The 18,061-nt window shown below is 45.3% G+C and overlaps 1 protein-coding gene across 4 annotated transcripts in view; it reads left to right on the top strand.

Annotated features, from left to right (window-relative positions):
- The window catches only part of IL1RAP (interleukin 1 receptor accessory protein), a 56,915-nt gene extending 40,753 nt beyond the window's left edge, over window positions 1-16,162 (top strand). Inside the window, exon 12 of one of the 4 annotated variants that reach the window (XM_026792077.2) lies at window positions 8,384-16,162. In XM_026792077.2, coding sequence (XP_026647878.1) covers window positions 8,384-9,102 — 719 coding nt within the window. In that variant the 3' untranslated portion in view covers window positions 9,103-16,162. Of the gene's footprint in view, window positions 1-1,412; window positions 5,546-8,383 lie in introns of those variants that run through there. The other 3 variants (XM_014265548.3, XM_005484920.4, XM_014265549.3) reach the window with 3 other exon arrangements.
- The last annotated feature ends 1,899 nt before the right edge of the window (window positions 16,163-18,061 follow it).

The raw sequence follows: 18,061 nt of genomic DNA, 5'->3' as shown, positions 1-18,061 counted from the left end.
CCTGTTCCCTCTGCTTCTTCTTACCCTGTTCACTTTAGAGGGTGTCATTTTCCTCCCAGCACTGCTCTCCTGGGCTCTCTGTCCCACACCTTACCCCAAAGGTTTCCATCTGTGCCCCCCTCAGTCCCTGCCAAGGCAGTGCCAGCCCTGGCACAGTGCTGCCGGAGTGATTTGTCACCGCAGTGCCATCCGTGATGCTGCTGGGGCTTCCCCGGAGCTTCTTAGCCAGGATTTGACTAATCTCCTTCTCAGGAAAGCACAGGGGCCAGGAAATAGCTTTTGGCAGCTGGTGTCATGCCTCCAGAGCGTGCATCTGTGTCATGGGTAGAGAGTTATGTTGTCCTTGATGAAGAAACAGTGGGAGATGGATTATCCCATGAGTTAGCTGACAGGAACTAATCAAATGTGCTTGACAGCTAAATGAAGCTGTCTGTCAGCATTATTTTACTCTCCATTGTAATTTCTGACCAGTCAAGAGTGTTCCCTTATCAAGGAAGTGTGGGAGATCCTGCAGCAGAGAGTACAAGCACCCGGATTCACACTTACAAGGGATTTTCACATTAATTATAGAAGATGGCCAAGGACAGTCTACCTGCAGATGTTAGAAAATTAAAGAGGATCCACAGTTACCATGACATTTCTCTAGCTCAAAGGATGTCATTTTTGGGACACTTCACTGAAAGTCCTCAGAGTCAGTTCTAAAAATGCTCTAATCTGCTTTCATAGATGACGGCAGCAGGAGCAGATGGATGAGTAACGGGAGTTAGGATGGTAGCATTACCAAACCAAATTATCCCATGAGGACACTTGGGGACAGTGTGAATACTTACTTTGTGTGGGGAAACTGAGGCAAGAGGAGTGAAGGGAGTATCCAGAGTCATTCTGGACATCTGCCAGATGAGGATGTAAGCATAGACATTCAGGCTTCCTGAAGCCTCTTCAGAGTGAGTCTTTCCCTTGAGTTCATGTGTTATGCAGCTGGCAGTTTCCCTGCTTTGCTCCAGAGAGCCTCTTTCCCCCCCTCTCATTAGAAGGCAGCTAAATCTCAGCCTGAGATCAGAAGCCCTCTTGGCCACAAGGCATCCTCACAGCACTGGGTGGTGTCACTGATGTGTAGTACAGTGACTTAGGTGTAGCTCTCTTGGTTATCTCTGTGTAGCATGGGAGGAGGACAGGCATCTATAGTGAGTCTGGAGTGATGGAGAATATGCCACTGGATGGGGTAGTGGGAACCAGCCCTGGTGTAGGAAGTCCCACCTGGAGTCACTAACAGGGTTGGGAAGCACCAGTGTAGTCTAGAGAGAGCCTCCAAGGGATTTATTGTCCCCTTTAAGAGTCACTTGCTGTCACAGCAGCAGCTCAGCAGCATGTTCTTGAGCATCACTAACCACCTCAATGTTTCTTTCTCCCAGTTGTCACAGATGAAACCCTGAGCTTCATCCAGAAAAGTCGGCGTCTGCTTGTTGTCCTGAGCCCCAACTACGTCTTGCAGGGGACACAGGCCCTGCTGGAGCTCAAGGCTGGCCTAGAGAATATGGCCTCCAAGGGCAACATCAAAGTCATTCTAGTGCAGTACAAAGCCATCAAGAAGAGCAAAGTGAAGGAACTGAAGCAGGCCAAGGCAGCCTTGAATGTCATTAAATGGAAAGGCGAGAAATCCAAGTTCCCAAAGGGCAGGTTCTGGAAGCAGCTGCAGGTGGAAATGCCAGTGAAAAAAATTAGCAGGAGTTTAAGCCTTGATGGGTTGATGCATATCCCTGAAAAATGTTTGACCCAGTCAGAAAACAAACCAAAACACATCTCAAAAGTCCACAAGTTAGGCCAGGGAGTGAGGAGGAACTCAGGGTTTTTTCCATGAAGGACCATGTCCCAAGCATTTCAGAGGATAGTCATGTTTTCCCTGCAGCTTTGATATTGCTCTGTCATTAGAAATGAAGATGCAAACACCTGCTTTCTGCAAATGTATGTCCTTGTTATCAACCACACAAGCCCTGGGCTTAAGGTTTAAATTTGCTATCTAGGTGGGATGCATCCAGCACCTTGTGATAGCATGGCCAGTACTCCTAGATCCAGTTCCTGTGGGACCTTCATTAGCATCCAGGACAGAGCTTCTTTCCAGTCCTAAGTAACTTCACTCCTTTCTGGTCCTCAGTCCCTGTTGCAGAGGCTGAGGAACAATTTGCAAGGTGGCTCCTGTGTGGAGCCTTTTTTGCATGTCCCAGGTCTGTAGTCCCAATCACTTGTGGGATCACAGACTCCTGCTGCACTGTGGGGAGCATGGAATTTTGAAGCTCCTCATCTCTGTTCCCCAAATTTCCTTTGAAGCAGATGCATCCAGATAGTTTGGCCATGGGAAATGGCTGTTACAGAAGTATTAAAAAAAACCCCACAACTGTACTGGGTGCTATTTGTATTGTAGCACATGTAGGAACAAGTGTCCCAATCTCTGGGACTCTGCAGTCTCACAGGTGCCCCAGACCCTTCAGAGCTGCTTGTAATCCAGGGAAATCTCTCATGAGTGCAGGCTGTGGAGCATGTGAGAGATGTTTATTTGTAGAGTAAACTCAGGGACTTCACAAGCACTACAAGGAACCCCAATGTACTACTGAACCTGCCTACTCTCTGTGCCACTAGCTGGGGGAAAGCATCATGCAAGGTGCTTCCAAGGTCTTTGGAATAACATGGATATAAGTACAACTCAGAAGGACACCCCAGAAACTTACTTGAATTTCCTAAAAGCTACTAATTCTGTCCATGTAGGTAAGACTGTGAGGACAGGCTGAGAAAGCTGGGGATGTTCTCCCTGGAGAAGGCTTTTTGTGGCCTTTCAGTGCTTAAAGGGAGCTTACAAGAAAAGTGGGGACAGACTTTTTAGTAGTGCCTTTTGCAATTACCCCTTTATGGACAAGGAGTAATGGTTTTAAACTAAAAGAGAATAGATTCAGACTACATTGAAGGAGGACATCTTTTACAATGAGGGTGGCAGAACACTGGCACAAGTTGCCAAGGGAGGTGGATACCCCATCCCTGGAACCATTCAAGGCCAGGTTGGACAAGGTTGTGAGCAATCTGATCCAGCTGAATATATCCCTGCTTATTGCAGGGAGGGTGGCCTTTCAAGGTTCTTCCCAACCCAAATTATTCTATGATTTTATAATGACTCTCTTCAATACCTGGTTTTGAACAACGTCGCCACTTCTAATTCAGGGTTTAGGTTTAAACTAGCTTTGACTTTACAAAGCAAGTCTCGCCCCATCTTGATTCTAGCCCAAAGCTGCAGAACAGAGAGTGTATCTCAGCTTCTGCAACATTTGCACAAAACAGAAGCACAAAACCCTGCTGTGTAGGTGTCCTTGCTTCAGCAGGAGAGGGCATGGTGAGTTAACCTCCATCACGCAGTTCATGCTGAGGAGGGGAGTTTAATCTCTCCTGTAGGACAAACCAAATCACAGTGGGGCCCTGGCATTGACTGGTGCTATGGTTCACAATGTTGTCAAATAAAACTTCAGGCTCTGGAGGTGTCTCCACACTCCTGCAGCTCTTAGTGCAAGGACCTGCCCACTTAATTGTGGACTTCAGTATTACACACACCAAGTGCATACTTATTTTTATTAGTGATGGTTGCTCCTGAGTCACCTTTGACTCATGCATTTATTCTCTTGGTGTCCAGTGGGTGAGGCATTAGCATTTATAATGGTACTATAAAAGCACTACAATTAGGAGTCTATGCACTATTCACCCAGATGAGCTGGGAGCTTTGAGGGCGTCCCAGTAAAAAGCCCAGCCTTAAAGGTGTGGGACTGGATGGTGTCAGGAAAACCTTTTGCCCTTTGCAAAAAGCATTTTATTATTAATAATGTTATTCCAGGGCTGCAGGGAGCTACAGCCCCCCATGCCCTTAGTCAGGTACTGTATGTTGTGTTTAGGAATGGCACCCCACAATTCAGGGCTCCCCCTGAAACCATGTGCCCCTCATTTCCCCCTCCCCCTTCTTCTGCAAAGCGAGGGAGAGAAGAATTGGAGGCACAAAAGGTAAAGATCCTGCCATCAGATAAGAAAAATTTACTGGAAATAGTAATGAGATAAGAAAATGAATATTAACAACAACAATATTGGTGATAGAGGGTACAAGAAATGAATAATTCCCATGGACAAACCCCCTGATAATTTACCATTCCTTCTGCTGCCTTCACTGGCCCAGCTGCGCTGTGCTGGGACCCTTTCTCTCCAAAAGAGACCCCCTTCCCTCCACCCCTTGCAAATGCAAGGTGGTGTAGAATAACTTCAGTGTCCTGGACGTGCCCCCTCCTGACTACTGCAAAAACTAACCCTGTCCTGGCTGGAACCAGGACACTGTACAGATGTCTAACAAATAGGGCTTCTTTCTTACCGTCCTCTTCATCTTTCCCACCCCAAGTAAACTTTGATTTAAGCAGGTAGAATTGCAGTCAGCTTCACTGGAGGCAGTGGAGCTCCTCATCTGCTCAGAGGTGCTTAAAAGTTTTATTATGAGCTTTTCTACTGTGGTTGTCTGTGGAGGGACAGAGCTGCTTCCCACACTCCAGAAAACTTCATTTATAAGAGATAGCACCCAAACCCGCGCTCGGCTTTGTGAACCCATTGCAACCCTCTCATTGTGCCCAGCTTCACCTTTTTGTTTGTGTTTTAAGCATCTCTGTAATCAGCTGCCAGATCTGCAGGCAGAGGGAAGGCCTTGAAGCCAAAACAGAGCTGTATTAGGTTCCATTTAATTTTTAAAAGATCAGCTCCCAAATACTCATAAATTGAATTGACATCTCAGACCTCACCACATCATATCTCACTTTTACCCGAGTTACCAAGAGGTTTTATGCTGATGTTTTAGTAAGTCTGATTATTTTAGGAAGTTAAATCCACCTCAGGTATTTTGCTGATTTTATTGGAAGAGTTGTCCAAATAATTAATAGGCCTGGACTTTCTCAGGCATACACTGCAGTCGCCTTTGGTGTCATTGCAACCCCAGAGCAGGGTTACTGAGAGACATCAGCAGAGCAGCCACAAGGCAAAAGGTGTGATGGTTTGGAAGGGGCCTGAGAGGTCAGAGGAAAGGAGCAGTGTGGAAGGAACAGTCCAGAAGCAGGTCCCACTCACCAGGAGCTTTACCACTGGCTTTGCTGGGTATTTCAGGCCAAGGGTAAAGCCCAGTCCCAACTGTAAAGCAGATGTGCAAGTGCCTCAGATATGCCTGTCATTTCATTCTATTCCACATGCAGTTTCCATTGTGGGATTCTGTCACAGCATCCATCTGAATCAGTTGATTTGAGTTTCTGTGCTCTAACCTAACATTTATCAACATGCAGCTCATACAAAGTTCCTCATTGTTTTTTCATTGGGAAACAGTGTGGCACAAATTGGAAAAAATATCTTCCCTTCCCGTGCTGTTTGATGTTGTACAGCTGTTGCAGAGTTTTCTCTTTGCTGTATGTTTTTGCCTTTGTGTGATTTGGTTTGTGAAGTGTCAGTATTATTTTATTTTGCTTTTCAATAAAACATTTTCATTTTTGCATTTCAGTCCTTGTGCATTTCTCATAAGTACCATCTTCCCATTATGTCTGCAAAATGCTGTTAAAAAAAGATGATTGTGTGTAGTCCAAGCATCAAGATCATTTGGGGCTTCTCCTTGGAATGGGACATTTTCCTGGCTGTTTCTTGCTGTGCCTGCAGAGGCACCTGAGCTCCCAGGACCACCCAAGCAGAAACACAGTGGCACACAGCACTCAGATGTCTCACAGCAGTGAACACAGAAAGTCTCTGATCTGAAGAGTGCTCACTTGGCAATCACCAGACAGAAAGATGGGAAGGCAACATAATCTCTGCTTTAAATATCAAATCAGAATTTTAGAAATCTGCCAAATCCACAGAAATCAAACTCACTCTCGGGCTACTTTGCCCATCAGTTTCTAGGTTCAGTGAGATTCATATTTTCTCATCCAAGTCACTTTCTTGCCCATTTCCCATGTTTGCCTGCCTGCAGGTAAGTTGAGAGACAGGCCAGCACTTGCAGACCACTAGCAAAATGAGTACCTGTGACCATCTTTGGATTTGAGGTTTATGGATATAGGATCTGTGACCATAATCCTTATAATCTGTTACATCTTTGGGGTGAACTGGGGAGACACAAGTAAACCAGTAAAAATAGGCAGTGCCTTTTGTAAACATTTAGTAAAGATGGAAGGTTTTGTAGTAAAAAGCAGATAACCAAGAGTATTGAATCCCCAGGTACCTGCAGTGTTATTGCTGCCTGTCCCATCCAGTGCTGTTTCACTGAGGGGGAAGATCCTACCTGCACACTGTGAAGTGTCTGCTCAGGATTTTTCCTGAGCTGGGTAAACATTGCAAACTGAGCATCCCAAGGTATCCTGGTCAGCCAAGTCTAAATGCATCCCTTTCTCAAAATCAAATATATCTTTGGAAATTTGAACACCTTCCTTGCAAAAAAACCCAAACAACAAGTCACAAAATAAAAAAAGACTGTCGAAAAACATGAGTGTCAAAATTAAAAGTCTCAAAAAGCGTTGCAAATTCAAAATTGATAAAAGAAAACCAGCACTGTCACCTCATCAAAACATTTCATTTCAGCAGCATCAGAGTCATTCATGTTAATTGAACCTGGACTTTTTGAACAGGCAGGTAGACCTCCTAGGGGCTGCTCCTGCTTACATTTTGCTGTGGTTCTGTGATTCCAGTTTCAAAAAGAAAGACCTTTCAAACAGCAAAAGAGCTTTTTCTTTCACAAACTGTTGAAGCCTGGCTGTTTTCAAAATAGATTTCAATCACTTGTAGAAGAGTTTGAATGAGGTCTGGACTTAGGAATTGCTGCCAATTCTTTATGCCTTTGAAACAGGGTGGTAAAAACATGTCATGGTGGTAAGTGACAACTCTGACAGAACTGACTATCATCTACTTTTAGTTTCAATGAATCAGTGTTGTCCTGTGTGTGTTGGGGGTAAAAATCCCACTAACCTTTTTATACAAGAAGAAAAACCCCTCAAAACAATTTGATTTTAATCCCAGTATTTTATTAACCAAACAGTGCCCTACTTTCTCCATTAGCATTTTACTGTATGATCATTTTTTCTATCTGGGTCTCCACATACTCTAGTGACAATGAGTTTTACAGCTAGTCATATTCTTTGAAAAGTACTGCTCTGTACCATATTAAAATAAGGTGCATTCAGATGCAACACAGTGCACCTTTTGCTGTGAGATGAGACAGCCAAGTGCTGGGAGAATCAAGAGGCATTGCCATTGCAGGGAAGGAACAGTATTTTTATTCATATAAAGGAGCAGTGTTCCACTGTCAGGGAGAGAGGAGAGTCTCCAGCCTGAGGAATGAAGGCTTTAGCAGAAAAATGGAAGGGAAGCAGGAGGTAGCTCTTCTTCCCAGAACAGCTCTTTGAAAGACATTCCTAGAGGCAGATTTCTCTCTCTGAATTTGCAAGAGCTCTTACTCTAATGATCCTTGTCTTGCTTGAACACCAGTTTGTCCTTGGGTCCCCTCTCATCTCAGGCACCAGCACTTAGTAAGTGTATGGGTTTTTAAAGTTTTTTCCTGTTTTATTACTCAGCTTTCGTTAAATTGCTGAGTGCCACAGCCATATAGTTCCCATCCTTTCCACTGCTCACCCTTTAGCCACTACACTTTCAATATACTTTCTGTGTCCCAAGCCACAGGTAGAAGTCCAAGGACATCCTTCAGGTTTGCTGCTTTTCAAAATTGGTAATAAAAGAGATGTTGCTCTTGCCTGGCACCATTTCACCTAAGCTTCTTCCTGAGCTTTACAACTTGCAATTAATCCCAAGAAATGCTTTGAAGGACAGTATTTCCACCCCCCATCATGCTTAGGGGAACTGGTGGAGGGGTTTAAGGCTGACATTTTTGCTTTCTAAATTTGGAGGTTTCTTCTTAAAGGTGAGAGAGCATGACAGGGGCGAGATGGGTCAGCCCCTGCAGTTTGAGCTGGGACAGGATGACGTGATTGCTTTGATCCCCTAATGCAAAGAATTGCTCAAGCTGTGGGCAGGTGGTTCCCAAACAAGACCCATCCTTTATCAAATACCTGCACTTCTCTGGGCGTGACCGGTGCTGTGCAGAAGTCAGAGTACAATCATGGCATATCCTGGCTTCTCATTTACCTCCTCAGCCTTCTCAAAAACCCTCTGCACAGCACAAATGCTGCCAGCAGGAGAGTGGGCAAGTTGAAAGTCACACAGAGCTTGTGCCAGGTTTCCCTCTGTGGGAAGAGGGATCTGTGCAGGTATGCCACCAAACAGCTTCCTCAGCTTTTCTCTCCCCACTCCCTCCTCCTTGTGCACCCCAACTCCTCTGCCCTTGTACTCTTAGATACCACTGAAGCCGTGTTCGACTTCATCCAGAGGAGCCGCAGGATGATCGTGGTCCTGAGCCCCGACTACCTGACAGAGAAGAGCATCAGCCTTCTGGAGTTCAAACTGGGCATCATGTGCCAGAACGCCATCGCCACCAAGCTGATCGTGGTGGAGTACAGGCCGCTGCAGTGCACCCACCCCAGCATCCTCCAGCTGAAGGAATCCGTCTCCTTCGTCACCTGGAAGGGGGAGAAGTCCAAGCGCTCGGGCTCGCAGTTCTGGAAGGCGCTGCGGCTGGCGCTGCCCCTGCGCAGCCTGAGCGCCAGCGCCGGCTGGAACGAGAGCTGCTCCTCGCAGTCCGACATCAGCCTGGACCCCGTGCAGAGGAGACGGAGCCGCTTGAAAGGACAGCCCGAGCCCCGGGGCGCCACTCCTGTGACTCTGACCCGCGCAGGGACGGCCTCGGCCTCCGAGTCCAAGGCCAAGCAGCGAGCCAAGCACTTCCTGACATGCCGGTGCTGCGGGACCTCCTGCAATGGCAGCAGCAGACACAAGCAGCAGGCCGTGGCCGAGCCCAGGTGGGACAGTCACCTCTGCAACCCGGGCTCGGGCCGGCCCCCGGCGCAGGGCCCTCAGGGCAGGGGCCGAGCCGAGCCCCCGCCGGCGCAGGGTCCCGCTCTGGCCCTCTGCCATTACAGTGACCTGTCAAACAACAACGACTTCTACGTACTCTGACCCACAGGCCGAAGCACTGCTGGTGCTGGCCCGCTGAAAGGAACTCACTGCGGCCTCAGGATATTTTTACCGTGTCACAGGCTGGCACGGTGCCACTGAGTGTCACTGCTCTGCCTGCATAGAGGACTGCAGCAATGCCACTGCTGGTGACCTGGGCCAGGGACCTGCAGCCACGCACAGAGCAGCGGCTGGGGCCTTCCTGCCCGGCTGCTTCTCCTGAATTTAAATTACAAAGTGGAGCTGAAAAGGCGTTTCTCTGGCGTTGCTTTTCCACACCGTGGCTGTGTTTGCAGCAGGGCTGCTGCAGGGGTCGGGTGCAGGAGGGCAGGGCCCCAGTGGGGCCTGGGAGGGAGGGAGCAGGGAGAACCATCCTGCTGGCAGTAACCCCTGGGGAAAGGGCAGCCTGCATTTTGCAAAGTCAAAAACTTTGCTAATGAGGGTAATGGGAGCCCCTGCCACTGCAGTTATGCGCTATGGTCTAAAAGAACTTGCTCAACAGTTTCAAGACAAGCCCTTTCTCTCGAAATAAAAATGATTTCTTTAACCTGCTGTTGTGAAAAGTTCCATAGGAACTGGTAAATGCTGTATGTTCACCAGGCAGTGCCTGGAGATGTGGTTTGCCCAAGCTGGCCGAGGTCACCTCCTGTTCCCTGAGCTTGCAGTGGGCTCCTGGGCTTGCTCCTTATCTCTGCTTCACCATATGAGGAATTTGTTCTGTCAGTTGAGAGGCCTTCCACACAGCAGGAAAGAAAACCATTACAGGGAATATGATTAAAAAAATTCTGTGAGTAGCCAATGAGCCCAGGGATAGGAGCAAGACCTCAGACGCTCACAGAAAACCTCCGGCGCTGAATCTGAGGGGTCAAAACTCAACCATACTTCATTAAATATCCAAAAGAGCCTTTGAACAGTCTCCCTGGGGCTGCTGTTTCATCAGTCTGTTGAGCTGGCTGTCAGCAGTGTTTCCCATTCTTCTCCCGCACTGAAAACTTCATTTGCCTCATTCCACATTGTGTAAGGACTTCTCTCCCTACCAAGGAAGGGTGCTAATCCTGGCAGCCAGTTGCTCACCTTCAGCTGATGCTTTGCCACGACAGATCTGCTAATACACTGCATTTGTTTCCTTTCCCTGACACCAAAAAAGGTCTCCTTCACCACTCTAGTCAGTCCAATAATTGTGTATCAGATTGACAAGTAATTATTTTTCTTCTGCCTTGAAAATATGATCTGAGCCCTTGGGCTACATGGTCTGGTGGCCTCAGGACCTTTATCTGATGGCCTCAGGTGAACTTGCTGGAGCTGTGAGGAAGAACAGGGCATGTCTCACCCATTTTAATAGTGCTGAAGTCCAGTTATAATTCATATATCACTTTCCTTCCCTCAGCAGACCCTCTTCCTCAGTATTGCCCTGACTTTTTTGTTCCTTTCCTTCTGAGATCAAGCACAGCTGACAGCTCTCCTGTTAGAAGCGTCTGTGAGCTGAATCCTAACAGCCTCCTTCAACAGACTGAGAAATAGAAACCAAAAAAACCTGGTGCTGAGTCAATCTAAATAAAACAAGGGCAACAAACCCCTACCAACTCATAGGAGTTAAAAATTCAGATACTGGAGAAGTTTCCAGGTGTGGATTTCTCTCTGATTTCCATCAGAAACATTGTAAATTGCTCAGAAAAGCTTTGTCCATATGTGGCTATTCTCAGTGATCAGATGAGAAGCAGGAATGAGATATTTGGAGAGCAAGCTGACACAGTGCAGGATGTGTTGTGAGACGTAATCAAAATGCCATGAAATTACTCCAGTTGCTTACAATTAAATGTGGGATGGTACTGTCAGTGAGTCTGGTAGTGATGAAGAGTGCAGCTACAAAATATAAATAATTTGTAATCAATCAGCCTCCAGAGTCAACATATTTGTTATTTGTTGGCATTTAATCAGCTTTTATTTATGGACTTTGCCCTTATTTGAGTGTGGTATTGTCTCGGTTGACTACAACAATGCAAAGATAGAGGAAACAGCAGCTGGAACTCCTCACAGATGCATAAAATGGCCAAATGCAGCCTTTTGGGGCAAACTGTCATCTCTTCATGAAAGAACAAATGCAAACTAGTAATGACCATTGCTTTTCCTGATGCTTCAACAGAGCCAGTGCAATTTTACCACTTCTTTTCTGACCTATCAAATGGATCCAGGGTCTTGTTTGCTCTCATAACAAATACTGAGACATGGTGGATTTCCAGTGTGTGCAGAGACCCTGCCTCCCAAGGCCCAGGTCCCAGAGGCCAAAGGCACATCATGTTGGAGGGATGTCTGAGCAAGGATATGGTAAGAAATCCTAGAACCACTTTCCACTGGTTTGTCTCTCATGCTGAGGAACGTGTTAGAGATACCCTATATCTCATCTCAATGTCCTACTTTAGGACCAGAACAAACTCATTGCAGAGTTGAATTCTGCTCTCTGAAAATCTGTTAAAATCTGTTCATGTCCCATCTGACACCGACTGGTGCAGAGGGACTGTACTCACTGCTCTTTTCTCTGGTACCCGTGCATTTGCCAATTAAATACAAAAATGTCATCATTTCCAAAGTTAACTGGCAGCACAGTATTACAACCTCCTTCACCCCCCATGGTTCTTTCAAAAGAACAGTTCAGCAGGAGCAGAGTTAGTATATATGTAGAATTTCTACTGTATCTTAATATAAAAACACTCATACAAACTTGAATACCTACCTAAGCATGCAATGGTAGAAGGCTACCAGGTAATGATGTGCAGAGCCATTTGTACAATATTTCCACTGCTTCCTAGAGGTTTTTAAACTGTGGAAGGCTGGTGCTCTCAGGAAGACACTGAACATGGGTAACTAAACAGTTAGGGGACAGAGAGAAGCCACATGGTCCATCTCAGCATCAACTTGTCTTTACTTTAGTGACTGCAGTGACTGTCCTGCTGCCTAGGAGGTCTCTCCCTAGCAAGTGCCACTGGATGTGCCAATAATGGGCTGCTCCTCACATCTGAAATGCCAGATGTATCACTAACCTGCGAGAACTAAAAGAAACTCTCTTTCTAACATCAAACAGATTTTTATTCTCATCTGTTACACTAGATGCTGATCTCAGAGCATCTGATTTAAGTGTATTTATAGCAGACACTTTTCCAAACAATGACAAGATTGTGAAGGAACCAAGAGATGCCAGAAACAGGGGGAAAATGCTTCCAACCTTTAATCCTTGCTCCACATTTATATTTTATCTTCTGTGGTTGATTCACCACCAATATCTATGAAGGGCAGCACCACCTCTAGGATGCTGTTTGCCCTGTGTGACACACCCAGCCTAGGAGTATAACCCAGAGCCATGTCAAGCAGGGAAGGGCAGACCATATCAGGGTCTATAGGGGGATATATGTGCTCCCTGCTCACCACCCAGGCATTTGGCCTCACTGGGCATCCAAAGAAATGTGGTGCTGTTCTGGAAAAACGTACCATGCAAGCTCCTTTTGCAAAGGTGTTAATGACACATAGAGATGCTGCAGAATGGTTTACAGAAGAATATGACTTGAATTCTTTGTAGCACCAGACACAGTAATGGCCAGACATCAGGGGACACAGCATTTCCACTGATGTGCCTGTAATCAGGCTAACGATTTGTACTTCACTAAAATGTATCTGCCACAAACTCATTTGGCTTGAAAACGCCGATGAGTTTCCCAACTCATCAGTATTTGTTCAAGTGAATATTCAGCCTCAGCCTTAATATTGTCCCTGATTGTTGTGTAACGTGAGTTTTGCTTCCAGATGGGGTGATGGTTCTACTCCTCTGCTGCAGCAAAGAGACTTTTCAGGTATTTCTCTGTGGGAGTACTTGCACTCTGTTGCCAAATCATCTGACAATCCATTGCCCATGAAAAGATTTTGTTTTCCAAAAGGTTGTCTTCTTTCTCCTTGCTGTTAATAATTTTCAAACCATATGAGCCAGAGTGTCTCTCCTGTTGCCTGGGCTGAACAAGGAACTGAAGTCCCTGACCTGCAGGAATTCACTGCTTCCCACTGACTCTCTTCTTCATCCCACTGCATCTCAGTGGGAAACCGGACTTGATTGCCTGTTGTGTCCAACACATTTCCCAAGGAAGTGCTAGCTAGGGCTGAGGTGTCTCTGGGCATTCCACTGGCATGGTCTTAGATGAATTTTTGTTACAGTGCTCTGTGCCTGCTTGGGGCCAGTTCATCAGGCAAGGCAGATCACGTTGCATGCTTGGTGAAGCGGGAAATAGCAATGACAGGCAATCCTTGTTCCATCTGCCGTGGTTATTAGCAAATGATGTTTTATTTATCTCCAGATCAGCCATGAAGACACTGAGACACTGACTCCCATCAGAAACTTGTTCAATAACAAGTTTTTACCTTCTGAGATCTATAGGTTAATGGATGAGAACCAAAAGCCTACTATTAATGTGTGCAGGGTGATGCTTACAAAACATTACCACATCCATGTACCCACAGTTACAGCCAAGCTGGAAGTACTATTGATGGAAAAAGGTAATTTGGGAATATCTGATCCCATTGAGCTGTTTTCACTGGCTACTGCTGATTACAGTGACACCTTGAAATTCCACATGTGGGCAGTTACATATTGACAAGTCTGGGAATGAGCCGGCAGTGAACTAGACAGAATCACAAAGAACTTGAGTTTTCACAGCAAATCCCATTTCTTTGATTTTATTTTTTTCCCTCCTCTTCTGTCTTCAGGCAGAACAAAATCAGTGCAAGACAACATCAAAATTTTCCATGAAAATGGAAAATGTGTGATTGCCATTTAAAATTATATTTTATTCAATATAAACAAGTTTTGGAAAGTTTTTAAACAAAGCTCAAAATGTGCTATACTGAGAGTGTCAAAATCAGTCTGGTATTTCACTTCTGTTTGCTTACAGCATGCTTTGTTAAGACTAGTGCCTTTTAAAACATTTCAACTTAAATGAAAACAACATTTTCCTTTGGAAAGCAGATTTCATTATAAACACATCAGATCTGCGTTGGTTATAAATGCCCTTTTCTGCATATTGGCTCAGCACTCTCAGTTTTCAGGGTCTGCAGTTTCCCACTCTGCTAAGATTTATTAAAGATTTAGGTCAGTGCTGCCATGAGCTCCCTAACCAGCCCTCTAGCAATTGAAAAGCCTCAAACTATATTCTTACAGCTTGCTGGAAAAAATCAACATGTTTGCATATCAGATTATATCAGCTCCTCAAGTCACACTTATGTTTGTGTATCAGGTCCAAGAACTTGGCTGTGGATAATACCTTACTAGCTCTCTCCTCTGTACACTGCCAACACAAATGGGAATGTCTCTGCAGACAGCAATCCATGCCTTCTGCTTTGCTCTCACTCTTTCTGTGCACACTGTTGCCACTGAAAGAAAATTCTGCTCCATTCATGCTTACATTTTAATTGCCTGCTCCTTTCTGGAGGCAAGCAAGAGTAACATCTATCATTTTGTTTCACATCTCTGCCTCGAAAGCATCTGCTTCATTTGGGGATGCAAGAGAGAGCAGCTGGTGGCTCCCATTCAGTGTCAGCCTCCCTGGCACATGTTCATTTACCTGCATTTAACATCAAACAGCATTTCAAACTCACTCCCTATCCATTTCAGATCTGCATACATGAAGAAAAAACACCCCAAACCAGCCAACAAATATCTGATGTTTCCCTCTGATACCCACACGTTTTGCCAAGTTTCATCTACTCCAGCAGCACAATACTGTCAGAGTCCTATCTGACACAAACAATAGTTTGGGCTCATTTGTCACCAATCTAGACTTGAATGAAGAAAAGTGAGGGTATCTGGGCTATGTTAACATGTAGCTACTACCCAGCTCCTCAAATAACCATCAGATCCCCTGCTAGGCTTCTCTGTTAGTGCTGAGTCCCAGTTTTCTGCTGGCTTGGATTGATACTCCTTGTTCCCTTGAGGACTTCAAGGCTACAGTTTAATAAATGCCCACAGTGTCATCAGGATCCATTCATATCACTAATTTTAAGCATTCATTATTGCTTTTATTGGGGTTAGATAAGAAGATTTAAGTGGCTGGGCTAAGTTACCCTTTTCCCTGGGGACACCCTGCACTTCTGTTTCTTTTTGTTGTTACCAGTGAGCCAGACCTCTCCCACATGCTGCCTCTCACTCCTGCCAAGCTCCTACACACAGACATAATTGGGAAGATGCCCAGAGCTCAGTCCAAACTTAATGCTTTGCTCAGTCCAGCTCAACTGCTTGCAATTCCTCTTACATGAATTTTATGCCAAGGGGGACCCAAGGTCACCACTTTGTAAAACTAGATCAAGATGATTTAGCTTCCCATCTTCTTTTCTAATTTAGCTACCCCTGTGTCTTGCCTGTCATAGTCTGAAGCTTCCTGATAACCATTGCCATACACACAAGCAGCATCCAAATATTTCCAGCTGCTCTGCACACTGTCCTGACTATTGGAGAGGGACAGACTTAGCAGGTGGCTGGGGCTCACCATCTGGCTCTACTCCATCCCAACCTTCTTGCTTGCTTTCTCTCTTATTCTTTTCTGAAGTACAGCAGTTTATCTCCTGTTCTTACACATCTCTGCTCTATCAGTAGCCAGATATTTCAGTCTCCAGCATATTCTTCCTCTCCGTCCTCCAGGGCTAAGGAACAGTGTGCCAAGTGCTGTGTGGATGTCAAGGGACTCATCTAAGGGACTTTACTCTTATTTTGTGCAATCGCAGCTGTATGACAGCAAACTTCCTCAAGGTACACTAAACTTGTTCAGTTTGGCCCTGCTTGCAGTGCAGAGGTCAACACAACAGATGTTTTGGAGCACTGACTTCATCAGCAAGCCTGGCCCACGTCTGTGTGCAGACGTCTGTCTGTCTGCCAGTCACACAAAATGCTGGAGCAGCCGGATCTGAGCAGCCTGCAGGGTGTCACCTCCTGTCACCGCCTGCTTCAGCTGGGTGAGTGGCTTATATTTAGTCTCTAGTAGGTGATCTTACGAAAGGATATGGGACAAGGAAAGATGTGGCAGAGAAAGTAGATCACATCATTCCATTAGTAGATTCACATTCCATAAGTAGATCACATCATTCCAATTAAAAAATTGTATTCATACTGGCATTTCCAGCACTACTTTTATAATTTTATTTATGATCGCTTTATTTTCTTCTTTATTTTTCTTCTTTCTTTTCTTTCTTTTTTTTTTTTTTTTGAAAATACAGTACTTGGCAGGCAAATAGCTGCTCTCCATTATACTACTACAAAGTGAAACTGTCACCAGTCATTTCATAGACTAAAGGCAACCTTTATTATTCTCTGTTTAGTCAATGCTTTTACAGAAACACTGGAATAAGGAGAGAATTGCCCAAAAGCAAGCTGTAGGGCTATTGTTGAGAATTCCCAGCTGCCTGGCTGACACCTTAGCATCATTTCCCATTGTCACCTTTATCACTGAATTGGACCTACTTCATTATTTGATTTTTGTTGCTTTCCTCTCAGGTTGACATTTGGCCTTTCTTTCAAAATACCTTGTGCTGCAACCTCCCTCTTGTTATAACTAGGGAAAGTTTGAAGCTCTTGCTGCCTCTCATTCCTGTCTGCACAAGCAGAGCAGACTGGATTAATATTAGATGAGTTACATTAATATTTTCCTTCATTTTTGAAAGGTAGACGGCACCAAATAATTAAGTAACATTGCTAGCAGGTAGAAAGGAAAATCTTTGCAACAAGTCCCACCTGTAACTCCTTTACTGTCTCAGGCAACTCTCTTCAGGTCACCTCATTAAATAATCAGTCAACATTTATTAATCACATCAGCTGTGTCTGATGAATACAGCTAGGCAAGCTAACCCTCACAGAAAGTCTGAGAAATGGATTGAGATATATTACCAGAAAGTCACCAGAGATCACTTCTCCTATGGTAAAGTATGGCTTATTACCTCCCTCGATAAAAGGTTCTGAAAGGTGGATATCTGAGCGCTTCCAGATACCTTAGTCTAGGTAATTGCCCCTGGTGATGTGCAGACTTCCTAACAGAGAAAGAAATTTTTGCAGCCATTAAGCTCAGTTTGTTCAGTTGAAATGTGACTTCTGTGTTGTCTCTGTGGAAAAACTGAAGGAAAATGTGCTGGTGCTTCCCTGCCAATTTCAGGAGAAGCTCCTTTGAGTTTCGGCAATGCAGATTCCCAGGAGCTGCAGAGCGCACTAGACAAGATTGCTCAATCACATATCCTCCTGTCCTACTGCATGCCAAGTGTATATTTTAGCTAGAGAGCTTCACAGCCTTCAGTGTTCTTGCTCCCTCTCCACGTTTTTGTGAAGTTAACCCTATTTATGAAGCTCCCCTTCGCTAGCATTGCAATGCACAGGCTATGGTGGGCAATCCCAGTCTGCATCAGTCCAGACCATTTTTCTTCCTCTCTTGATCCCCTCCTCCCAGCTTTTTACTATTCCTTCTCTCCTGACCTGTTTGGTGTTGAAGAGACATACACAGAATCTTGCCTGGCACTGTGTTCATGGCTTGCTCTGCACAAAAGTAGTCAGAAAATCTGTAATTCTAAATACATGGGATCTGTACCAGTGAGCACCTTCCCCACTGTGCCATCAGCCATAGCCAGTAAGGGCTGTTTTACACTTCCCTGAAATGCCTCTGGGGAGGGGAGAAAATATGAGAAGGTGACCTTGTCCTGTTCTAAATTTTCAGGAATCTTTGGGCTCCTAGTGTAAGGAATAATGTATGAAGGGTTCATTTTGTTTTTCCCTTGCAGCTGGAGTCTTCTAGCAGCTGTGCTTCCCTGTTAACCCTTACTATGTGTGCACTCATCTATAGAGATTAGTGGTGCTGTCTACAGCTGGAGTCAGACAGGGTCCTTCAGGTGCAGAACACAAGGCAGATTATGCCCACAGGGAATGCAACCAGCAGTTCCCTCTGCACATCAG

The sequence above is a fragment of the Zonotrichia albicollis genome, chromosome 9 (assembly GCF_047830755.1).
Source record: "Zonotrichia albicollis isolate bZonAlb1 chromosome 9, bZonAlb1.hap1, whole genome shotgun sequence".
NCBI lineage: Eukaryota > Metazoa > Chordata > Aves > Passeriformes > Passerellidae > Zonotrichia > Zonotrichia albicollis.
This window is presented reverse-complemented; position numbering and strand designations above follow the sequence as displayed.